Genomic DNA, 26,250 nt, shown 5'->3' on the forward strand with positions numbered 1-26,250 from the left:
ACACAAAAAAAGAAGGGACAGGAGAAGAGGGAGACGGAGAGGTAGCTGGGTTACAACCATGTGACCTCACCAGCTGTTGCTGTATGCTGTTGGGAGAAACGAAGAGGGAGGTGAGGGCCAGGAGCAGGGGCGAGAATAAGAGAGGGAGGGGTGGCACACAATGTGACTGGTGACAATCCCTTGGTCTGCAGAGAGAGAGAGGGAGGTAGGGAGCAGGGGATGAATAAACACATGCACGGGCAGAGATGTGAAGAGGGAGCTCACACACACACGCACCACCTGATTCAGCGGAACAGATTTATTCGTCACCTCTCCCTGCAGCCTTACGCAGAGAGCCTGATGCAAAACACAAGGCAACCCCAAACCCAGCAGCACAGGTCCCGTTCATCATCCCGCTGTCTGCCTGCGTAGCTTTAAGCCTCTGTCACAACTCTGTCTGCGTGCTCGTCGGTGTCCACTGCAGCTAAGGGACACGGGACCGTCTGAGAAGCCACCGGAGGGACGAGAGGCGCATGCGAATGATGGGAAACCTAAAGAGCGAGGACCGCATTGAGGATGGACCAGTGATGAAGCTGCGAGACAAATAAACGAACCAATAAAAGATCCATTTCTACCCTAGGACCCCCGGCAGGGGACATGATTATCATTATGGGATAGATGCACAAAGGGGGGAGAGAGAGAGAAATCTGCTCGTTGCCATGGATACCAGCACGCGAAAATTCACGGTGAGGAGATGGTTTTCTATTTACCTGAAGAACAAGGCGGCAAGAAACAAAAACACCGCTGGGTTCTGCCAGGTGGAGGTGAGTGGCCTTAGCAGATCAGTTGGACACAAATGCAAATATGTTTGCTGTAAGGGGGGCTGCATCACATTTGCACCATGTGCGTTTGTGGGAATGTAACAGCCCAGACACCAGCTCACATGTGCAGCAGACAGTGGACTGCGTGTGTGTGTGAACAGTCCGTGTGCACATGGGAATGACTGTGGAAAGAATGTGTGTTATTTGGTTTGTTTTGGAGTGTTTCAGGAGTCACTGCTGCGTCGTTCTACAGCTGCTGCTGCTTTCTCTGGCCGTGGGGAAGCTAGAAAATAGAGGAACACGAAGGGAGTCACTGTGCTGTGACGGACACAGAGAGAGAGAGAGAGAAGTTGTATGGAAATATAGTCAGACAGAAACGCTAACGGGCAAACAAGCAACAAGGCAGGCAGGTTGATAGATAAATGGATACAGACAGATTGATTCGGCGGTCAACCTCAGCAGTGGAGGTTTATTTATAGCCCAAACAAAGCAGCAGGGCAGAGAGAGGCAGTGAGTCTTTTGTTGCAGATCTACCTGAATGTTTTGGATATTGATGGAGCAAAACCTCACCTTATCCCTCCCTTTTCTTTGTAAAGGAGTGCTGATGAATCATCTTTACAGGCTACCCGTTAACGTGATTGTTTTATTTTAGCAAATGCCTGCCTGCTTGAGTTTGTTTACCTGTCTAGTCGCTTGTCCCTGGAATGGGATGCTCTGATGCTCCATCAGGAGTGGGTGGAAATTACTCAGGCGACCTTGTTTAAGGAATAAACCAGCAATTAAAGAAAAGAAGGGGGCAATCTGCTCAGTATGAGTTGAAACTTTCCAGCATGTTACAGTTGAAGCTATGACCTCAAAGTGACTGGTGAAAAATCTCATTACAATAAGTTGGACTTTATATTTTTATGTGTGTAAATTAGTCATGGATTGATTTGATCGAAGTGCATCAACATGCAAAATACTATATAATACAAACTGATATTTCAGTCACCCATTTCTAATTCAATTCAGTTTTAAACAGTAAAATCTACAAAATTGCCCTTAAATATAACCTATTTTGCACATTTGTAAAAATGTTATCTTTTCATCTTCAAACTGGAAGAGATCTTCATCCCTTCATCTTCCTTGAATCTATTGTACGTGTGTTGTGGGTTATAGATCTACATTCTTGCTATTCACTTATGTCAGTAATTGTATGGTTTTTAGACTTCCACTGTCTACACTGGTATGGTATAGTTCGTATTAGTCATTATTGTACTATCAAGATGAGAACATTTCCTATGTTGTTTTCTTGATGGTACATCAATCTGGAAAATCAGACTGCAATTAACTCTGAATTCCTGATAGTTAGGAAAATACTTTGGAGAAACCAGCTGTTTTATCCTTGCTATAATGACAATAACATTTGAAGGCTGTATTTATTTTCATGACTTGCTTTGGTGGATGTTTCTGGTTTAAGGGGAACTGTAGGAGGGAGATGGCATCAAAAGACTTGCCGTCACTGGAGAAATGAGACCATGTGATTATTTTCAGCCTCATGTGAACGTTCAGTCACTCTGGCTCCCAGATCGAGGGAAGAATTTCTTTCTCTTATCAAACTATTCCATGAGGATGGGTTAGTAGCTGATCACAAGCTGCATTAAATGCATAAAAGGGTATGAAAATACCTCAGCCAAGTGATTCTTCAGGACAGACAGAATCTTATCATATACTAAAAATGAAGGTTATCTAACAGGTTTCATCAAACAAGTGGAGGCTAGAAGAATCGATTTATAACCATTACCCATGTTTACCAAGTCCTGATAGTGTTTTGTACAGAATTACAGTATAAAAGAAGTTGCAGTGTATATCATATTCTCACAATATCCAGTCTAAGCCTTGCCTCTTGTTGAAAGTTGGTCATTCACTTCATTAAGCAGACTGAAAAAGGCAGCTTACACTGTGCATGATTTCCAGTGACCTCAGCCAATATCTTGATAGCAATATAATGGCTTGTAGATGACTATCTATCTTTAGGTATGGATTTAATGAGTAATTATTACATTGATGGCCTTTTTAAATGCACATTGAGGTTATAGGGACACAATTTAATCATTGCTCATATGTTGTAAAGTGTAATTTATTAACTCGTTCAAATCTCACCTTAACCCTAATCCACCAATAATGACTTCTATCTTTTCTTTCATCAGGATGACAGTGTACTTAAGGAGTTTGACATCAGCCACCATGTTAAGGAGGGCTGTGAGAAAGCAGACCCTTCACAGTTCCAACTGCTTAAAGTGCTGGGACAGGGATCCTATGGAAAGGTACAATGTGCAACCATTTACTTACTGCAGCTTTAAGGCTTTAATCTGATAAAAGTGATGGGACACTGACCTTACGGAAAATATCAGTGTTGACAATACCGGATTAAAAAAACATAAATAACCTTAAAAGGTCTAGAAGGTCACCTCTGAGGCTACATGTATTTGGTATAATGATCATGTTAATATTTTTATTCCTCTCGGTTTTATTAGAATATGTGGACTTCTCACTTGATGATGCCCAAAAGTAAGTGCACATTCGTGTGACTGTTGAGCACTTCATCCAGAAACCATCAGCATTAATATGCTGCTATAATTGCCTCCAGTCCTGTGGGAAGTATTTCCAAGATAGCCTGAAACCACACTGCAGGAATTTGCTCCTGCTCAGACACCAGAACGTTAAGGTCAGACAATGATGTGGTGCAATATGGTCTGCCTCGCAGTCAGTGCTGCAAGTCCTCCCAAAGGTGTTGGATTCAGTTGAAGTGAGAGGTCTGTGCAGATTGGTCAAAGCTTTTCACACAAACTCAAGAAATCGTGGGGGTTTTTTTGTACTTGCTTTATGCTATTGAAAAGTGGCGAGCATTTCTTAAAATGTAACTGTAAAAAAGAAGTGCACTATTGTTCAGTCCAGTTAGAACCAAGGTCCTGCTTAACTCTAAAAAACTAGATTCAAATGAGCCAGGAGATGTCCACTTACCTTTTGGCACAGTAAATATATGCGTGTCTGATTTCAGTGCCGCAGCTGATTATGCTTTACCAGCCAATCATCTGCTAATGATAACCCATCTAGTTCTAATTATCTGTAGATTAGCTGCCTTGACAACGGTTTCACAGATCACCAAGTTTATTTAAATTAGTAAAGGCCCACTGATTTGTTAATGTTACTGTAGAGGTCGGAATGGGCCTTACATGAAACATCAGCAGATGTTGGCATGTGGCTGCCGTTTCCAAGGCTGCAGGCATGGACAAAAGGTCACGTCACAGTGTGGCTTAGACAGCATGTTTACATAGCTTGCTATATGTCTGCTAAATTATTGCAGACCTTGTTTAAATCGTAGCTGTTGTCTCTGTTGTACCGAAACCACATTGATGTGGCTCTTTTATGTAACGTGATGGTAACTTGCTCCAGCTTGGTAACCTACAAATTAATGTTGTGAAATATAAATGACAAGTTTGTTTTTTTCTTTTGTTTCAGAAACGTCACTACGAAAGAACAGTTGTACAAAATGTGATGTTTATGGTAATTATCATTGCAGGTGTTTCTGGTTAGAAAAATAAGAGGAGTGGACAGAGGACAGCTATATGCCATGAAGGTCCTGAAGAAGGCAACGCTAAAAGGTGATTTAGTGCAAATACACTTGGCATATTGCCCCATTGGCATCATTTCAAATAGTAATAATAATTTAAAAAAATGTTTCTTTCAAACAAAGCCCTTTTGTATCATGTTCTTGTTATCGGCTATATTTAAAGAAAGAAACAAAACAAGCACAGCTCCACAGAGGATCGGATCTGAGTCATGGTCATTTGTTAAAATTATTATTGGTTTAGTAGAGGAGCAATAGATATATCATTGCCCAAGTTCTCACAGTGCCCTACATTCAAGGGGATTTTGGGTAAAAGAGGTTAGTTTGTACTTTTGATTCAGATAAACTGTTTTGCGTCAGCTGAGATTATTGTAAACAGGGGTGTACTGTAAAAGCAGGTTCAGATGTCATGTGCTGATTTAGTGACTTTGTACAAGCCTTAATCCTCTTAACCTGCACCTCTGGAATCTAAAGAGTTACACTGTCATCTTGTCAAGCAGACAGATGTTGCAATAACACTGTTATTGTGGTTTTCATTTCACTATAAACCAGCTACACTGGATTTAATTTACCTTAATTTCAAGGAAATGCATTCTTATCCTACATAACACGTACTCGTGTTATTAGACTTGTGACATTTTACAGAATGAACTGGCTGAAACTTCATTAAAAAGACTGCCTTCTATCTCCTACTCAGTTCGGGATCGTGTGCGATCGAAGATGGAAAGAGATATACTGGCAGAAGTGAACCACCCATTTATAGTTAAACTTCACTATGGTGAGTATGAATTACTTATGCTTTTTCAGCATGTATGTGTTGGAATCTATTTTAATTATACATGTAGAATGATATATAGTGTTAATAGTGAATGTTTGGCCATTAAACATGATTTGACGTAATCAGGTCAGCATATACAAGTAATAAGGCAAAAACTCAGATTGCCCTAAATGCTCTATTTCAGAGTTTTTTTCTTTTCTTGGTTGTGTGCTGTTTTCCGAATAGCATCCACTTAAAGGGAAAATTGAGTTTAAGTAGGGGAAAGAAAGCTGAAATGGCTTATTTCAGACAGTAGATGAACCGAGGGTTAGTAGTAAAGCCCAGTACAGGCCAAATAAGGATATTGTTGAACTATGAATCGTGCAAAGCTACTTTAATAGAGTTAAGGAATAAAGGTGTGGAACCAGAAATGAGCATAGAAAAATTGTGTTGGGTAAGTCATTATTTTTTTAATAAATAAAAAACCTTTTTTGAGTTTGTCTATATTCCTCATCCCTGTAGTTCTAAATCAACAGCTAGTGTCTGTTTAAATGGGGCTGTGTGCTGTTGGGGGACTTCAGCAGAGCAGTTGGCTACTTAGTCATTTTGATCTGTTACACAAAGACAAGGTGACATTTCACAAGTCATTTTTTTCATTGCATACATGTCATTGTAGTCTGCCCTTATTTGTATCTATACACAACTGCAGATAAATGTGCAGACTGTGCACAAAATAATAGAATACTTTATAGTCCTCAATACAGTAATTAAAGCCTCAAGACGTGTTTAACTTGCATTTCTGTTTGTGTATGTACTTATGTATTTGTGTAGCCTTCCAGACAGAAGGGAAGCTCTACCTGATCCTGGATTTCCTCCGAGGAGGAGACCTTTTTACTCGTCTGTCCAAGGAGGTAGGCTTCCTGGTTCAAATCATAATCCACTGCTCACTGTTTGTTATGGGAAGGTGTTTGTATAACTCCCATCATTCGCCTGTGAAATAGATCAAAGACAGTCATTTTTACTTTAAAGGAGGCACACATATTGAGACAATGTGCCATAGTTCGGTTGGCTCTGGTGAAAAGCGAATTTCATAAGAGAGAGCTCAAAAAAAAATATGCGAATCAATAACAGACCAGTTTCCCCTTACTTTTCTTTTTTGCACATTATATTTAATACATTTGTTCATTTGTACTAGGTAATGTTCACAGAAGAGGATGTGAAGTTTTACCTTGCAGAGCTGGCTTTGGCCTTGGACCATTTACACAGTCTGGGGATCATCTACAGGGATCTCAAGCCTGAAAAGTACTAGCTCATAAACATCCCTTTTATGCATTTTAGAAAAAATATTTCGATGCTGATTTTAAAGTTCTCTTCTCCCTCTTAAGCATTCTTCTGGATGAAGAAGGACATATTAAGATTACAGGTCAGTACGTCTGACTGAAAACTGTAATTCTCTGCTTTTCTGTCTCTATTTGTCTTTTGACTATGATCCCCTTTTGTCTCTGTCTCACTATCCAGACTTTGGCTTGAGTAAGGAAGCTATTGACCATGATAAAAGGGCTTATTCCTTCTGTGGAACAATAGAGTACATGGCTCCAGAGGTTGTAAACAGGAGAGGTCATACACAAAGCGCTGACTGGTGGTCATTTGGCGTGCTTATGGTAAGTCTTTTACTTTGATAGTCTCTCTACACTTCTGACATGCATGACTAATTTTCCCTCTGAGCATGTAGTCACTCTGCTGGCTTGTATGTTTTATCTAATAATGAATTAACTGCAAACTCAGTTCTTAGATAATATGCCAGTGCACTGATTTCTTCGTTTGGCTTTCCTCTGGCAGTAAAACAACTTTAATTACTGTATCTGGCAGAGTAGGTCCCATTATTTTCAGCAAACGTGCATCTGCCGGATGCTGCTTGTTTCACTAGCCTGGTGGCTTACTTTACTAATACTGAGAGGTTAAACATTCACTGACAGCTGGCAGCTACATTAGGTCACCGGGGGAAGATGTCAACCCTGTCTGCCCTTGTCTGGTGTTAGGAATGTACTGATATTAAAATAAACAAATAAATAGCTGAAGATTTCCCAATGTGCTGTAGAGATATTGAAAAGTAAAAGAGATTACTGAAAAAAAGAGAACTCCTTCACATTGTAATCCAATCTTTAATGTGGGCGAATACCATTGGGTGTGGCAAAGTTTATTATCAGGGTGCACAGTAGGTTAGGTTTGTTACAGTGTTAACCAGTGTATATCTTTATTTTATGCCTCTCAGCCTTTTCCAGTTAAATGTGATTTAGGTCATGGTATTATGCGTTCATTTCAACCGCTTTGTTTCTGATTTGGCCCGTTTGCAGTGGAAGTCAAATGACTAATAAAATTTGAAGCAAGCATGCTAATGAGATAATCCACCTCCACAGCTTCCATTATTGGGCGGACGTGTTTTGACAGTTGTTATGTTGTGTTTTCCAGTTTGAAATGTTGACGGGATCATTACCCTTTCAAGGAAAAGATCGGAAAGAAACAATGGCACTTATTCTAAAGTAAGACTAATTATTGTTGCTATTTTATTGAACCTTCACATCTTTTACAGGATGTAATGTTTAAAAATTCTTATCTGTTTCCCATTTTCCAACTGCATTTCAATTATCTATATTATATCTTTGATTTCTGCTTTATAGGATAAGCTGCTTATATAAATCTGCAATTATTAACCTCAAGAGATCCACTATACCTGAATGAACATAAAAATAAACTGTCAGCAGACATAAACATGCATAAACCTGTTTCTTGGCTTGTGTGTTCAGGGCTAAGCTGGGAATGCCACAGTTCCTCAGTCCTGAAGTGCAGAGTTTATTAAGAGCGCTCTTCAAGAGAAATCCTGCTAATCGACTTGGTATGTATAAAAACCTTGAACAATGACAATTAAATGTGTTTTTAGAATAAATTTAGAAACTTAAACATCAGCAGTTTGTGTCCATTTGGTTAACTTTTGAAGTCACTTCTTATTTTACACACTCTCTGGTCTCTTGTAATAGGTACACCTAATCAGCACCTCATTTGGGCAAATATTTTAGCAATTCAGCAGAAAATTGCATCACGTGTCACATGTTTGGCATGTAGACATGGTCAGGATAACCTGCTGAAGTTCAAATGTGGCATTAGAATGGGGTGAAAGGTGAGCTGAGTGACTTTGACTGTAGCAGGGTTGTTGGCGTCAAATGGGCTGATCTGTATATTTCAGAGACTGTTCTGATCTACTGGGATTTTCCCACATGTTTAGTGAGTGGCAGCTCTCTGAGCAAAAATGCCCTGTTGATGTAGAAGAGCATGAATGAATATACAATACACTGAACCACATGGGCTACAGCAGCAGAAGACCACACCTCATGCTGCTCCTGTCAGCTAGAACAGGAAACTGAGGCTACACTTCACACGGGCTCACCCAACTAGACAACAGAAGCCTGGAAGAAAAAAGTTTCCAGGTCTTATGAGTATCAATTTCTGCTGCAACATTTAGATGACAGGGTCAGAAATTTATTTACACATGAAAGCATGGGTCCATCCTGCCTTATAGGAGGGTTAAGGATGCTTATGATGGTGTAATAGTGTGGGGCATATTTTCTTGTTACATTTTGACCCCTTAGTATCAACATATCACATTTACCTGAATATTGTTAATGACCATGTACATCCCTTTATCCCTTTATAGCAGCGGTCCCCAACCTTTTTTGCGCCACGGACCGGTTTATGCCCGACAATATTTTCACGGACCGGCCTTTAAGGTGTCGCGGATAAATACAACAAAATAAAACTAGTACCGGTACCGAAAAAAAGAAAATTTATTCATAACACACGTGGAAAGACCAAGGAAAACCGAGTAAACGATAAAAACGATAACAAAATAACGCTGAAAACTGATAAAAACCCTGAAAACCATACATTTCACACCTGAGCCTCAACTCTCGCGGCCCGGTACCAAACGACTCACGGACCGGTACCGGTCCGAGGCCCGGGGGTTGGGGACCGCTGCTTTATAGTGTACCCATCTTCTGATGGCTGCTTCTGGCAGGATAATGTGTCATGTCGCAAAGCTCAGATAATCAAAAATGGTTTCTTGAACATGACAATGAGTTCACTGTACTCAAATGGCCTCTATAATCACCAGATTTCAATCCAATAGAGCACTTTTGGGATGTGGTGGGACGGGAGATTTAGAGCAATTGTGTGATCCTATCTAAATCTCTGAGGAATGTTTCCATCACCTTGTTGAGTCTGTAGTGTGAAGCATTAAGAAAATTCTCAAGGGAAAAGTACCAGCACTAACAAGGTGTACCTAATAATGTGTCCAGTAGTTGCATTAGCAATCTAAAGTAAAAGTCAAAATTGATTCTAATTTGGTAAAAAAAAAAATCTATTCATATTACAAATGTACCACATATAACATTAGAAATGATACTTTGTCCATTCATGGTTTACAAGAAATTCACCTGCTAAATTCATGATCATTTTAACGGTGATTTAAATGCAAGAGTGAGATAGCTCTCAAGAGCCTTAAAAAAATCACTAAGGGCAGTCGTCGCCCTGGAAACAGCCGTTTGACCTGTTGCCCTGTGGTAGATGTTACATTTCCACCAAAATAAAGGATAAATAGATTAAAGAACAGTTTTTTAAATGCACCATGGCATGGCGGATTTATTTATTTATTTTTACTTTTTACTCCTTCATATTCATAATTATTTATTATCTTCAACTGAAAGGGTTTGTTTTACTGTGTGAATGATTGTTGAATTGTGTGAATTGATTTTATTTTGGAGGTACATGTGGATGTAGCATTTCAGTTTTATTACATCTTATGATTTAATGACAATAAAAGGCATTGCGATTGATTCTGATTCTCTTAATCTGTGTTACTTATAGGTGCAGGACCAGATGGAGTAGAAGAAATAAAAAGGCATCGCTTCTTTGCATCAATAGACTGGAATGTAAGCATAATTTATTAAGAGTATTCTGCAATATAGATATTTGGGTACTATAAACTTGTATTATACCGTTATTGTCTTATAACCACTGTCTTTCTCACATTTACGAATAACAATAATTTCTTACTGCATCAACTACACTGCTGTTGTAGTTTTAAAGTGCAGTAATGAGATTATTGACCTGAGTTAAACTTAAAATCAGCATCACATGGATCAGGTTTACTTGGTATGACTTGTCAAGACAACTCCTCCTTCACTTCCTCAAGAGTTGTCCACAGTCACGGCACTTTAACATGCTCATGTGATGTTGGTTAGCAGCAAAACCCCTAACTTCCTTTTCTGTCCATCTTGCCTAACTTTTTTTGCAACTAATCTTCTTATCTGTAATAGCCTTTGTCTCAGAAAGTTGGCTCATGTGCAAATGTTTTCACTAAAGTCTTTATCCTAACTATCTTTATCTAACCTTGAGACCTCAGCTCCTTTGGATGTACAGTGAAAAACAATTTGCCCCCTTGGCGTTCTTCAAAATGCAAGCTGTGCTTATTGCATGTTAGAAAACAAAGCCCTCCTACACTATTTGTGGGCTGAAACATTTGTCAACAGAAGCAGAAAAAATATTCATGTCATTTTTATAAATTTGAAGATTGCATTTCTAATAGGGCTATTTCATTCCCATTTCATTCATCCAGCATTACTTTAAAAAAGTGACACATATTCGTGTTGGTTACACACCACCAAGCCTGCTGACTGCCATAAAAGGGGATTTGGTTTTTCTCTCTCCTTTAAATCAGTTTTAAAAGCAGAAATCTCAGCAAAGCAATCATAGACTCATTTGTTTTATTGATTGTAATCATCCTCCCTATAAATATCTGCTCTGATCTCTTAAAGCACCCTTCCTTTTTAATCACAGATGTTTGGAAGGCTTGGGACTCTCATTTATCTGCTTTTGTGAATTATGGCGCTCTTATTTCTATCAGAATCCACTATCATCGGCTTTACATGCTCGCTAATCTCTGCCCTCACCGCGGGTTCCCATTGCTGCCCTCCTCACTACATTACTACCTGCTCACTTCCAAACAACATGCTCCCATTTACACATGGTGTTGCTGGCTTGATGTGACAACTGTCAGTAAGAGGCTTATGCTCTATTCTGCACTATGCTAATTAAATCACTGTACTCTATCAGGCAGAATGATTCCACATCATTCATCAGAACCTTTTCTGACTTTGCGGTCTTAGCCTTTCTTTAATGTCTTGATCTTTGAAATGGTAAAGATTTGTAGCCTCATTTTCTCAACACTATCAAATGAAAACCAAATACTCAAATGCATCAACACTTCCCAATTTCTAATAGTCTCTGTTGGTTACTTTGCTAGTAATAGGAACCCAGAAAGATTGTTCCCTTTAATGGGCACTGCAATGGTGACATCTGCAGGCAATACTCAGTATTACAGCATGTGCCTTTCTGTTGCTGTATGATAGCTATACAACCAGCCACCAGTCTTTACTTCATATTATTTTTTTAGAATTTTTTCCCATTAGTGGATATTCACATTTATTCAGAAGTCCTGAGAGGTGTTTCAAGATAGGTGCCAAGTTGCAGCGCTTGCTTCTAGAAGGACTTTGTTGTATTCTGTCACATTCTAATTTGCTCTACTTTTTTTTTCTTTTCTTTTTTTACTTCGGTTAATGAATAATTGAATATGATAGGCAGTGAAGAACAAAATATTGTGTATGATGGATGGTTGCGTGGTGGTTAGCACTGTTGCCTGAGTTCAGCTCCACCATCTGGGTGGGGCTTCTCTGTGTGGAGTTTGCATGTTCTCCTTGTGTTTCCGTGGGCTCTCTCTGGTTTTCTCCCACACTCCAAGGAATGCAATTATTGGGGTAATGGATGATTTGAAGTTGCCCATGTGAGTGTGAATGGTTGTCTGTCTCACTGTGTTAGCCCTGCGATAGACTTGTGACGTTTTGCCCTATGACTGTTGCGATTGACTCCAGCCCCACCCCACAACTCTGACAAGGATAAGCAGAAGAGTTGAATGAATGGATGAATGAATGAATGAATGAATGAATGGATGGATGGTGTAACAAGTGCTACAGTTTTGCACAGTGTCTGTCTGCTAGCTAATGGTAGAGTGGCTGTACCCAGTGAGGGAAAAATGATAAAGTGGGATAATATCACTCCAGACAGAGAAAGGTATAAGAAAAAACAGGAAGATGAGAGATTATTTTCTAAGGTAAGCACTCCTTAGCAAGTCATATTATAATATGACAAAATAAAGTTGTCCTAAATCATTTTATATTTTTAATTGGATATTGGATCTGTACATATATTGTCTGGATATTTCCAATTCTGAAAATATATTAAAAGAAAAGTCCGTGTCAATCAAAGTTTATACTTGACTGTAAGTGTAGGCTAAACTGGGAAGTTTAATGGTTACAGTGATGAACTGGAGCAGGGCAGACTTATTCAAAAAATAAAGAAAATGCTCTTAAACTGGTTGTTGTTCTCTTTTTAAAAAAAATTGTTTTAATTTGTAATATTACAACTTTTAATTGTTTAGTATAGCACTTTGGACAACTATTTTTCCGTGTTTAAATAAATACATTTTACTTATTTGCCTTATTTGTGTGCAAACTCAGCAAACTTGTGGGCCATTTTTTATCAGATCTGACTAAAATAATATTTTTTTCCCCCCAAACACGCTATAGTCAAAACTTTTACATTGCGTTTTCTTCTGACTTTTATACCTCCTTTACAGATCATGTGTCATTTGTGTTGAATTCAGCTGCTGGTGTAACAGTATTCCTATTTCTCGTTTTTGTTGTCCTCATTCATAGAAGCTGTACAAGAAGGAAGTGAGGCCTCCTTTCAAACCAACCGTTGGCAGACCTGAAGACACTTTCCATTTTGACCCTGAGTTCACCTCCAGAACACCTACTGGTAACTAAAGCATGCAAATACAGAATTAATGTATAGGTTATAGCCGATTGGGTACAATGAGGAACAGAAAAAAAAGAAAACTACCATACTGCTCAATCGTTTTTACTAAACTTTAATATTTCTAAAACACTGTCAAGCACTCTGCAGACGTTTGGTTCAATGTGTCTTGGGATATCCAGATTCTCCAGGCATCCCTCCCAGCGCGAACACACACCAGTTGTTTCGTGGTTTTAGCTTCGTTGCAACTAACCAAACTCAGGAGTCCAGTGTTGCTACAGTAGCGGCCACTCCTCAAGAGCTGAACATCAACCCCATCGCACAGGTATAACTCTACATCTAATTAAATCACAGACTAGCACACAGTTTATGTATTTAGGTTTCTGACCTTTCCAAACATTACCTCAAATAAATTCCCTGTCAGCAACTACACAAGTCATTTAATATGTGACTCTATAATATGTGCATTAAGTGTAATGTTGTAGTGTTTGTGCACCTGATTATGTGTTTTCTCCATAGCATCTCTGTGGTGATCTGGCCTTCGGTGATGTTTATGATCTGAAAGAAGAAATCGGACACACGGGAACCTCTGTCTGCAAAAGATGTCTGCACAGAATTACTTCAGTGGAGTATTGTGTGAAGGTAGGGGACACTTAACCTGAACTGCAATTTATTTAAATACACTATTGATTTACTCTTTGCCTTTAGAGCCTCAGCAGTAATATTCTTTACTATGATGGTGTTGAATGTAAACAGGGCTATTTGTTAGCTTGTGAAATGACTATTTGGGGCTGCTTACATATTAAAATAAAATGTAGTCAAACTGGACAAAACTTGCATGCTTCCTGAGCTGTAACTCAGAGTTAGTCATTGTGAGAAGTTCAGCTTGGGAATATATAATAAAACCACAACATATTTTTTAGGTATGTTTACAAATCACTGGTGATCCATCACGCTAATATGCTGTGCACATTTATGTCAGATTATTGACAGAGCAAGGAGAGATCCATCAGAAGAGATTGAGATTCTGTTAAGATATGGACAGCATCCAAATATTATTACCCTGAAAGATGTAAGTACAGCACATGAGCCTGCAGAATAGTGATTTTTAATTTGCATGTAATTTTTCCTAAGCATTTTTTCTTTTTTAAAAGACATTTGTTTGTATCTGTCTTCTGCATTCACCTTTACCTATAGGTGTTTGACGATGGCCAGTGTGTGTATCTGGTTCAGGAGTTACTGAGAGGGGACGAGTTGCTGGACAAAGCTCTGACGCACACAAATTTTACTGAGAGAGATGCATCAGACATCATCTGCGCTCTGACCAAAACTGTGGAATATTTACACTCACAGGGGGTAAGCTGGATGAAAGGCGGGCTTAAAAATCAATCTTTGAATTCAGGTAGGTGTGTGTGTGTGTGTGGTGGGGGGAGGGGGGGGTGTCAGTCTCAGTGCCATAACATAGTGCATATACATTGCCAAAGCTCCATAACTTCAGAGGCCATTAACATCAGCACAAAAGCTGTGTGCTAGGAGCTTCAATGGCAATGTCCATGTAGTATATTTATATGTATGTACATTATTAAGGCTTAATGGTGACTTGTTATTATTTTTTTCCAGGTTGTACATCGAGACTTGAAACCCAGCAACATCCGCTATGCAGATGACAGTGGACTCCCAGAATGCATCAGGATATGCGACTTTGGTTTTGCCAAACAGCTCAGAGCTGAAAATGGTTTGCTGATGACTCCCTGTTACACAGCTACGTTCATGGCTCCTGAGGTACATCAGCAGTCATTACAAAATGCATCTCAGTATCACTTATACAAATTATTTAACAGATATCTGTGAGTGGTTTTCTTTGCTTTCTTTGTACATGTGCAGATTTTGAGGAAACAGGGTTATGATGCAGCCTGTGACATCTGGAGCCTGGGGATCCTGCTCTACACTATGATAGCTGGGTGAGTTTATACAACTCACACTCACAGGTTGTGATACAGTTCAGGTGTAAACTGTATGCAATGTTGCGATTTTCTTCAAAGACTCCCGCAACAGCAATAAACAGGATGTCTAAATAACCCCCCTCCCCCCTGGTGAAATAACAGTGAGACAATAAGAGAAAATGTCTCAAATCGGAGGTCATGGTTTTCTGGAGTCATGCATTTTTTATTAGATTGAATTGCTTTCTGTAAGTGGGCATTGTTGTTGGTCAGTTTCAGCCCATTTGCCAGCAGTCCCGAGGACACAGCAGAGGAGATTCTGGCTCAGATCGGCTGTGGGAAATTCATTATCGCAGGAGGAAACTGGGAGCTGGTGTCAGAAGCAGCCAAGGTTCAAACATCTTAATGCTTTCTGATTTGCATAAAATGGAAATGTTTGCCTCTAGCATCGTAGTATCAGTGCAGAACAAATATATTAACTGTTCATGTCCCCATTTGTTTAACAGGATATCGTGGTTAAGATGCTCCATGTGGATCCCCACCAGCGTCTGACTGCCCCACAGGTACCATTAGTCCATAACATAAACTGGCCTGTCATATGGCATATTGTGCTATTAGTATAGTGCAGGTCCCACCTTGACAGTTTTTTGTCCATCATCCAATGAATATGCTATAGATATAAATTTTATTAATTTAGACAAAGCAATAGATTACAAAAGTGTATACAAACAGAAATTTTACATACATATCATTTCCTTTACCCCAGATGTACACATGTGCACTGAGCCTGACGTTCAAACCACAACAGTATATCATGTGTTTGACTATATACCTACACTGTTTGCAATCCTACAAATGTATCATGGTTGTGGTGTTACCACGTTATATACATTATATACATTCAGAGCTGATATCAGTTTCACTGTGATGCTTTTCAGGTTCTTCGTCACCCCTGGATTGTTGAGAGAGACCAGCTCTCTGACAAATGTCTCACCAGACAAGATCCACTCATTGTCAAGGTCAGACCCTTTGTATTGTATGTAATTACAAATACAGATTACTATAGAGATGAGCATATTATCCCCTGTATCGTGCTAATATAGATAGAAAAATCACTTATACATCTATTGCTCAATCTAAAATCTTCTAAGGAGACCCCCAAAGAAAAGTGGATGTTTATAGTTTTTTGGGGTGGGTATTTTTATACTGTAGCTCTTACATTTTATGCTATTAATGTTTTGAGTTTGTAAGGCTGCTACCTATATCAGGTCACTGTAAAAGAAACTTTAACATTTTATTTAACCAGGAAGTCCCACTGAAATTCTACCTTAAAACAGAAGTTTGGTTCATCTTCGATGTTTAATGCAGAGTAGTCTTAAAAAGTATCTGGGGAAAAAAACACTTAAATTGTACCTGAAAGTATCAGATGTATTTGGATAGAGGAATGCAGCTTATAAATTTTTACCAGTAGTGGTGCTGATTTACTGGTATGTCCATATTTTCAGTATTAGAGTGGTCTCCTATTAAACTGATTAATTTGCACAAAAAGAAGTAGGATTCAAAGTTGCATGCATAGCTTTATAACTGTTTCAGAGTAGTCCTCAAGGTCTGATTAGTTGATAATAAATATAAGTACACAATTTTAGTAAGTATAATTCTATAATTTCATACATGCCACAAAAATCTGTTATTGTTAAATTGAAAAGGCATAGTTAAAGTACTAAATAAACACTGCAGAGTAGCCACATGTAGTAAATGATTTATTAGTAATTCTAATAGGTTAACCTCATAGATTAAGTATACATAGTTTAAGTATACATTTTAACATAGGCTATTAAGGTACATAAGAGAAGATGCACTTTATTTTAAAGCTTGGGAATTCTTTTGTTATAACAGGTAAAAAATTATTACAAAAACTATATATATTTAATAGCTAATATCTAATATAATTAAATGGGTAACCATCAAATAGATTGTCTGGTCAAGAATTGCTTTAAAATGGCTCTTTTGATAGTAAAGGTGTCACCTGAATTACACAAACACTGATCCAATACAATGCATTCTACTTTTATTCCACTAGGGGGCTCTATCTGCCACCTATTCTGCTCTGAGGCGCTGTGCTCCTGCCCCTGTCCTGGAGCCTGTTCAGTCTTCTGGCCTTGCTCAGCGGAGAGGGATGAAGAAACTCGGGAGTCCAAAACTCACTTCAGATCCTAAGGAAAAGGAATAGCCTCAACCATTTGAATGCAGCACAAATATTATTTTAGCTTTTAATCGTAGACCTGCATTCTAAAAAGCACAAATCACATCTAATAAACTATAACATGACAATATAGAGGCCTACTTGTACTGGCACCAGGATTAGTGTCGAGTCACTCGGTGAATTGTTTCAATTTTAACAGCTTGATGCACTGATATAAAATTCATCACATGCACCTTCATTGAAAACTGTGAAACTGAGTGGCTTGAGGAAGTCAAATAATAGACCTTAAAATAAATTATTCTTAATTTTGAAAAGAGAATTTTCAATTCAAACATACATTTTATTAAAAATTTGCTTCTAACTTACCCGTCCTTTGGAAGCTGGCCTTGATTTCAGTTGGTTAACATCCTTGATCATATAAGTGGCAAGGCTGTCTTACAATACACACAGACAAACTCTTATCTGCCTTGAATTACTGTATATTTGCAGGAACGGCTGCAGTTCAAAGTAAGAAACAGTAGACTGAAAAAAGGAGTATTCGGTGCCACAAACATAGAAGTAGCAGTATGGTTTATATATTTTTGTATGTCAACAAAAGCATAACGTTTCTTGTTCCAAAGTCGTAACTTATACACACAGCATCTCTCTTAGATTAGCATATTTTACTCCAATCCTCAGACTCACGCCTGTTAAAAATGTAAATATCATACCAAAGGGAATTATTTATTTAAAAATGCCATCTACATTAAGAACCACTGGATGTTGCACTCGAGCACCAGCAGAACAAAACAACCTAGCGTAAATATATATATTGTACGGCTGAGGTATAGTACAATTAAAAACACCAGAGGCCACTGGCACCTTTCTGTACCAGTTTTTTTTTTTTTTTTGCCAGATTCAGCTGCTTTCATATGGTGTTGTTCATGTCTGAGGTGGAGCAACACTTGTTGGGAGACTTTAGTCCTCAGCAAGTCGTCATTCAACTGGAGTAACATCATTTCCACTTTACCCATGTCTCTTCTGTTCTGCTCCTCTGGAATATACAGCTACTGAGATACTGAACAGCTATGCTCAAATTTCAAAACACACAGGAAGACTGTGACTATTTACAGAACCTATAGCAATGCCATTTAGTCTTATTGGTAGAAAATGTGATCAAGATTTTTCTTGCATAATTGTCTTCCACAGCCTTTGATTCACTGAGTAGTCTTTAAAAGAAACATGGCACACTCTGCAGTCTATACATTTTAGACAACGTCCAGCATAATTCATCAATTTGCATGTGCTCAAATGTGTTTATCAGTAGGCTTATGTTTGCCATTAGTATCTGAAAGCCAAAACATTGGAGAATCACTGTGTCAGATTTTTGTATATACTGTCTAATGCTGCTGCCCTGATTTTATCTAATGAGATGTTCACTCATAAAGACGAGGTATGATAGAACAGGGTTTTTTGCAGATACTAGTAGCACTTTGTGTTGTACAGTTAAGCCGTAGCAATGTAGATTATAATGCTCCACAAGTTAGAAACATACTTGCTGATCAGAGGTAAAACGTTTTGAGACGTGCAAGAAATAAGCACTGTAGTAGAGACAATACATTCTGGACACAGTTTTGTTTGCCAATTCAAAAACTGTGGGTTTTGTTGCACTGCACAACGGCAAAAGGTGTGGCTGGCGAACTGATGAATAAGTATGCAGTATGAGTATGTGTGTTGTACAACCGTAAAAGTAATGTTGTATATATTGTTTATTAATTTAGACTGTACGTACTGTTGTGCAAAACCAACAGTATGTTGTATCAGCAGGCTTGGTTGTACAACTGTCAGCAACCAGGAAGACCGATATATTGTTTAGCAAATATATTGGGACTGTACATATTACATTGTGTTGTGCATCCATTGCTATGTACATACTGTCTATACCCAGCCAATTGTTGAAGATATTGGCCAGAATGCCAAAGTTTTACAAATAAAGGAAAAGAACGGAAAATGACATTGAAGTGTATAAAGAGCTGGTTTGATTTGTTATTCTGACTTGTGACAGAAGCGCTCCCAGTAACGTGATCGATGACATTAACCTGCATGCAATCAATCAGATATTGCCTAATAAGGATTTGGCTTGTAAAAAAAAATCTATATTTTCATAACATAAACAAAAGGTCCTGTTCCATTTAATTGCTGTGAAGTCAGTGTAGTTTTATATTTAATAAGAAGGGTCACACCAAAAGAAATTATTTTTCCAGTCATTAATAACTATTTCCTAATATCTACAAATACTGAGAAAAATGTTTGACACCAACTTGCCTGTGAAGGGTACAGGAAATCTCTTATTACCTGCCTTTTTAAGGAGTGAAATCTACTAAACCCAACATTTTAAACCTTCATGGTGCAGCAGCAGCAAGCCAGAGTTAAAGCCACTAGATGGCAACCAATCATAGTCCATCCTTTTGCTCTCTTTCCACTGCTTACTTGAAGTTGTCCCTTTAGAGCCATAATCCCTGAAAAAGAAGAAGGAAAACTCTTTAATTTATATCAACCACCAGGCACACCATAAAAGCTTTTAGCAGGCACTGAGCTGATGTGTCAGGTGGGTGTGGTGGGCTCATCAGCCCTGACATTTAAGTGCAGTAGTGCTCGGAGCAAAAGGGATTGTAGGATATGAGTAGATACAGATGACAAGCCCCCCTGCGAAGATGATTGCAGTGGAGTGACAAGAGGAGACCAAACAACAGACATAGCAAGGAGAAGGTGTCGGGAGGGGAGAGATGAAAGGCAAAAGAAAGAACAAGAGCTTTGAGAAACAATAACTCAACCCGGCAATTACAGCTTTGTCAGATTTTATGTTATCTTTTCATAAGGGGAGAACTTCAAAAATGTACTTAGAATCTTAAGAGTATATCGCCATTTTGAATTTATTGAAATCTTTGTACCTTTACCTTATGACTATGGAAAAATACAAATGATTGGTTTTGGTCTTAGGATTTTATATCATATTTTTTTTTTTTTTTTTTTTTTAAATCTGTGGATATTTAAGTAAACCACGAGTTGGAAAACTGGTTAGCACCTGATATAGGTTAGCACCCTGTAATATGCAAGTTTTAAAATGCCTATGTAAGCAACTTTCTGATTTAGTACCAACAGTGGTGTTGTTGAAAGGGACATTTCTCTGTAAAGGTAAAGTTAAGACATTAATATTTGCAGTATTTTGGTTGCCTCATTGCTACATTATTATTTTAAAAAAAAAAGCTATTTCATATTGTCATAAAGATGAGGAAGACCACGATGGATGCAAAGACAAAACAACAACAAAAAAAACCTCAACAAAACAAAACAAGAAACACTGTTACTTTATGAAATCCCTGGGAAGTGAAGTGTTCCGCTTAGGAAATCACCTGGTACAGTCACCTTAACCATGTCTTTTAATGACAAACCAGTCAAGCTGCAGTCCTAGATCCACATCCTCATTCTATGTGAGATGTACCCCACAACCAGACTGCATCAGCCCTCCAGAAGCTGAGCTACAGTATGCTAGGATCTCAGGCCGAACCTGAGGTACTGACTTCCAGCGTTGGCTGAGCCAGTGTAGCTTTCAGCCTGGATGGAGGGGTTGACAGGCCCCAGCACTCTTTCTCAATGTACATGTACTTTTGTAAGTGTTTAATACATTCAGCGAGAGATAACCCTTTTTTTTGTCAGAGTTTTTTTGTTTGTTTGTTTGTTTGTTAGTTAGTTGGGGTGGTTTTTTTTGTTTTTTTTTTTAAATGGCAATATTAAATGCCATTTCTGAGCCTCCTCTTTGGGAGACCTCTGCTGATCACCTGCATGCAGAGAAGTCTGAAATATAGCCGCTGGCTACTGAAGTAAAACATTTTAGTGGTTTCACAGCAAACTGTAGTCTGTGCTTTTGGGACATGAGAAATGACATATGCTCAAGCCAAGCCAAGAAGTGGGGGCCTTTTCCATTTCCTTGCCCTTAAAAAGAACAGGAGCTCCTCCTGCTGGGGATGAAGGGAAAGGGAGTTTCTTTTGTTATGTTTTTGTTTTTGGTTGGACACCCTACAATTGGCAAACTGCCTGGCTGCAGAATACTTTCATTGTTTTGTTACCCCCCTGAGCAAAATGAAGTGGTCACACTTGGTGACACTAACAAAGTATTTCGAAGTGACTGATGATGCTGAAGGGGTGCTTGGTGGCACTGTCATTTGTCCTAGCATCTCCTCTCTTTGAACTAGAGGGGATGGAGACTGATGCTGGATTCCATCCACCTAAGTAAGATATTGGAGTTGGGAAGAGTAGTAGTAGCAGTAGTAGTCAGAAGAGAAAGAAAAAAAAAAACATATTTTTTATGCTCCCTAGGCAAGTTGGAGCCACTAATACATCACAAAACTTGCAATGTGTGTGCACTCACAGATAGAAGCTGGCTGTGCATGGCTTATGTAATGAGTCACACACAACAGTGTGAGCACAGATTACAGGTTTTACAGTTTTACTGTATATGTTCACTGCTGCCATCTTGGATTGTGAAATCAGGGCTGGAAGCGCTCTCCAGCTTTCTGAGTTGGAAATCTGAGTTGAGGGGGCATTCCAGTTGCAAATTCTAATTTAGAAGTTGAACTTTCTGGCTTCCCAATTCAAATGGAAAGCAGTATGAGAAAGACCTCCTGATAAACTGGGAACTGCAGAAGTACCTGAATCATAAACTATGAGGGCGTTAGTTTACCCTTTCCATCCCTTCATAAGGTGATACAGAATACTGATTAAACGTTAGGTCAAACGCTTCTTCTTACCCTCCTTTGGGCATGAGAAGTTTCTTGCAGCCACCACTAGAAATAAATGCTTTGCCCCAAAGCCTTGTGGTTTCTGCCTGCCTTGGCCTCCTGAGCAGATTGGGACACACTCTCCTTCTCTCTGCATTTTAACTCCACTTTGCCTATCCCTCACTGCCACTGCTGGAGCTGCAATGCTAGCTCTATGCACCTGGTGGGGTTGTGAATTTGATTTTTGTGGTAGGCAGAGGATGAAAGCTTCTCCGTCTTTCTGTCTTTCATTTTCTCCAAGACTGGGCCACAAAAGACCTTTGGTGGGACACAGGGTACGTCCATGACTCCAGCCTTCTTTGTCCATGATTGACAGGTTTAACCACAAGACTGTCCCACCGGAGACTGCAAGGCTCACCCACAGCCTTGGACTCCTCCCCAGGAAGAGCATGGAATAAGTGTATGAACTACATACATTTTATACCAGAGTACAAGGCTTGGATTCATATCTTCCAAGTCTTTTCTTGATAAACAGTGTGACAATGTTAAGGGAACATGCTGACTTTGCTGTATAGTGAGATCAATCTGCAGTAACACATAAATTATACTTCTGCGTCAGATGTACATCGTAACTTACGACATAACCGGAACCCTTTCTTCTGATGTGCACCTCCTGAGAAATGTAAATACACGCCAGGTCAACTGCTGGAAGGTGGTGTCATCCTTGTCCTCCTTCATTTTGTCTAAATCGAGGAGGTCTGTGTTGATGTCGCCATCCAGGTTACCCTCATTTCAGTTGAGGAGTCACTCAAATGGCCGGGACACAACCAGTTCTTGTCCTCTATCATGTTTGCACAGCTTGTGGTGGCTCATAGTTGATGGATGTCAGTCACAGCATTAGTGGCTGACAAGAAGGGGTCCTGCTGGGGTAGCAGCTATAACCATAGCCTCTTGGAAAAGGATGACATGTTATGCCATCTGTAGGTAGCGCTAACATCTGGGTTAAATCCAAATTGACCGTGTTAGCACGAGGGTTAGAGGCCATAACATGGCTAAACGAGTATGTCACCAAATTGGAGCTTCACATTGAAGTGATTCCTACAGTAAAAAAGTGAGCAAAGTTAGAACAGCTAATAATTCACATTATAACAGTTTCCTCTTTAGTCACATCTTTGCCTTTATATTCCAACATTCCTCTTCTGTCACAAAACAGAGGTCCAAAGAAAAGGGATATACACACTGACAGGGACAGATATCCCACCACCTATGGCACTGGATGTGCGTACATGCATATAAACACACACACACAGAGACACAGACCCTTGGACACCCTGTGGCATTACAGCTCGACCTGCCACTCGGACATTCACCGAATCAGACGGACAAATCTCTAACAGACGGCTCCTGACAAAGAGATTATCACCGTGACAGGAGAAGTGTGTGCAGCTGTGGGTGGTAGAGTTTATAGCAGGAAGATGGGGGTAGGGAGTGAACTCAGTACTTTCACACATTTGGCTCCTCTGCTCTCTCTCCCTCGCGCTCTCATCACACTGGCATACATAGTCAGAATTCTCTCTATATGAGTAGCAGATGCATTACCTTTCATTACATGTGTGTGTGTCCATGAACATGTGTCAGGCCGGAAGAGAGGGACTCTAAAATCAGTTAACTGTACATTAGAGGTTCTGCATAAGAAGGAGTCCAAGTGTAAGATTTGTTGTCATTTTAAACTGTGTGAGAACTTTTCTTGTATTGGTGTTATGCTATAATTCACCCTTTGTAGCTTACAATTAATATAATACGAATTACATCTCCCAGCTATATGCCAGAGCTCTGTTACAAACAGGTGCGATACGTGGCACACTGTAGTCTATGCAGTAGACTCCACACAGCCTTTTTCTGTTGCACTGCTCATCAAAGCAATTTCAAGCCAACTTAGCTTCTGAAGGAAGGATATGTTACAGTGTTGAATAAAACAACAATGTCTGCTGTAGCAATGGTGTCTGGTGCACAGCAGCTAAATCAAAGGAGGGAAAAAATGGAAAAAATATTTACCACTTTATACCCATTAAATTTGTAAGAAATCCTGTGCAAATTTTAAGAAATTAAATAAGTACAGCAATATGAAGGCAACACAGCAAAAGATTTAGGTGCAACAGGGTTAAGTATAAACTCTTCAGTTATATTAGTGTCTTACTATAGAAGTTTTAAAATTAAAATATACATTGTTCATTCATTTTTTCCACCATCAGTCCCAAGTGCTCAACTTCAGCAGTATATTTCTGTACATACTTTATGTGACGTCAAACTTTATGGACTGCTGCAGGGTTGTTATCTGGCTCTTTAATTCAATTCTATATTACAGTGGCATTAAAGTTTTTTAATAGTGTTGAGGATACTCAGGCTAAATCAAGGCATCAAACCTGCACTTATCCATTCGTGTAGCTAGTTTTGTGCCAGAATTATGGTCCTAAAAGGGAACAGAAACAATAAGAAATACCAGACTGATGTTACTCTACGTATTGCTTCACTCACATATAAATTTAACTGGAGAAAAGTTCATTTCATTTATAATCACAAACAATTTAACCACGAATGCCACCTATCTTTGCTCTAATTGTACAGAGAGTTATCAAGTAGCCACTGTGGATGAAATGGCTGATGGGACACAGTTTGATATTTTCAAACAGTTTTTGAACAAACCACAAATTGCTGCAATGACGGTGATATAATCATGTAATCCAAACACAAATACACTCACAAGTCAAAGGTGCCAGAGGAGGATAAGTGAAGCTCTGCAGAAAGTCAATTAATCTTTTCAGCGGTCCCCCTTCCCTCCGCCCTGCTTAAAAGCTTCATTTACCTCCTATGGAGAAGAGATAGAAACACCATTAGTGAGATGATGGCAGGACTGGAAAGGGGAAAGGAGAATCTCACAGTTGGATGAGCTGAAACAGTATAGGCCCCCATCTCCTCAAAAAGTGTGTGTGCGCGAAAAAGGCGAGAGCATCTTCTGCATGGGTGAGCTCAATTAGGTTCCATCTTGATTATCAAAGGTAGTGGTGTACAACTTTTAATGCGGAAGTGTGCCTCAAATCCTGGTAATGGCAAAGGGTGGACCGACCTGCAGAGTGAAGCAAGAGTTGGACTGATTGGAGTGGAGATGTGACTGAGGTTGGGTTTTTTTGTTGGATAGAGGTGCTATACAAGGTGTACATTAGGGAATAACACCCTAATCACTATTTCCATATCTAAAGTAATGTGCGCGCGCGTGTGTGTGTATGACAGTGAGAGAGTGTGTGGCATTCGAGCCCAGCTGGATAAGTGATATTCATGTGTGTTTGCATGCACGCGTTTGGGTGTGTGAAATGCCAGTGAGCATATAGGCTTTGCTTGACTGAGCTCGGCTGGCTGCTGGGGCACAATTGGGGGCCTCTCTGTGTGAAAGAGGTCAAAATACACACACATACAAACAACAGTAAGGAAGTTTGGCTGAATACACAAGGCTCTGATAATCAAACAGTATGCAAATCAGCCAAATCCTATGCAGAAACAAACAATATGCCATATGAATCTAAGAGTACAAATACACTGCACTATGAACGATTCCGAACCTCACATTACTTATATATGTCACAGTGTTGCCACATTAGTCTGTATACATCTTGACATTTAAATTCAAGCCACCTGAGCTCGCAAGTTTCAAAATGATGTACGTCGAGGTGCAATATGTTTTCCTCCTCTCCCTGCTGATCGTAATTACTGCAGATCTGATCTCAGGGCTGTAAGGTTTTACTTGGGTTAATACACTTGCTGGCAGAAGAAGGTCAAGTTGAATCAATAGTAAGAGCATAGGCAAACCCTGGGCTGAAGTCTTGCAGGGGTAACTACAGGCAGGAGGCCAAGTCCCCATCTTCTTAATTACAACCAGCTTCCAGTGCTGACCCTGAAGACTTCTACAAGTCAATAACATGCACACAGTTCAATATGTGTTCTATTACTTGCACCGTATAACTCACACTCATCCAGGGACAACGGGCCACAGGCTGACTTGAAGATCTGTCAAACGAATCATTAAGGAGTTTGGAAAAGATAGTGCTGGTTTTCCTTTATGCAGCATTGTCTCTGCATGCCCTCCCATGTGAATGTGTGCGTGGTTCAATGTGTCTCTGTGCCTGTTTTCACTAGTCTAGTGTGTAAACAAATGTTTTGTCCCAGTTAACTAGGTCCCAGTCAGACCAAACCCATTTGGCATTGGTC

General features: G+C 39.4%; 1 protein-coding gene and 1 long non-coding RNA gene across 2 annotated transcripts in view; one reads left to right on the top strand and one right to left on the bottom strand.

Moving 5' to 3' along the window:
• Positions 1-19,228, top strand: rps6ka2 (ribosomal protein S6 kinase, polypeptide 2). The gene is made up of 22 exons (XM_084931994.1): positions 1-803; positions 2,990-3,106; positions 4,363-4,444; positions 5,108-5,188; positions 5,999-6,078; positions 6,363-6,469; positions 6,553-6,590; positions 6,686-6,828; positions 7,637-7,707; positions 7,972-8,060; positions 10,085-10,149; positions 12,991-13,093; positions 13,273-13,415; positions 13,610-13,732; positions 14,073-14,162; positions 14,288-14,446; positions 14,711-14,872; positions 14,975-15,051; positions 15,304-15,421; positions 15,537-15,593; positions 15,969-16,049; positions 17,111-19,228. The coding sequence occupies exons 1-22, from the start codon at positions 699-701 to the stop codon at positions 17,258-17,260; spliced, it is 2,241 nt and encodes a 746-aa protein (XP_084788120.1). The 5' UTR covers positions 1-698; the 3' UTR covers positions 17,261-19,228.
• The window catches only part of LOC146393621 (uncharacterized), an 18,856-nt gene continuing 11,217 nt past the window's right edge, over positions 18,612-26,250 (bottom strand). Inside the window, exons 2-3 of the long non-coding RNA XR_014800539.1 lie at positions 24,752-24,856; positions 18,612-19,731 (exon numbers count right to left, since the gene is read on the bottom strand). This is a non-coding gene — a long non-coding RNA (uncharacterized LOC146393621). The remainder of the gene's footprint in view (positions 19,732-24,751; positions 24,857-26,250) is intronic.

This window comes from Perissodus microlepis, chromosome 1 (assembly GCF_051167445.1).
Source record: "Perissodus microlepis isolate ML-2025 ecotype Zambia chromosome 1, ASM5116744v1, whole genome shotgun sequence".
NCBI lineage: Eukaryota > Metazoa > Chordata > Actinopteri > Cichliformes > Cichlidae > Perissodus > Perissodus microlepis.

Coding starts and splice junctions, on each gene's coding strand:
- rps6ka2 (XM_084931994.1), top strand. CDS start 699: ATGGATACCAGCACGCGAAAATTCACGGTGAGGAGATGGTTTTCTATT. Junction 804..2,989: donor CTGGGTTCTGCCAGGTGGAG/GTGAGTGGCCTT, acceptor TTCTTTCATCAG/GATGACAGTGTACTTAAGGA. Junction 15,594..15,968: donor AGCGTCTGACTGCCCCACAG/GTACCATTAGTC, acceptor GATGCTTTTCAG/GTTCTTCGTCACCCCTGGAT.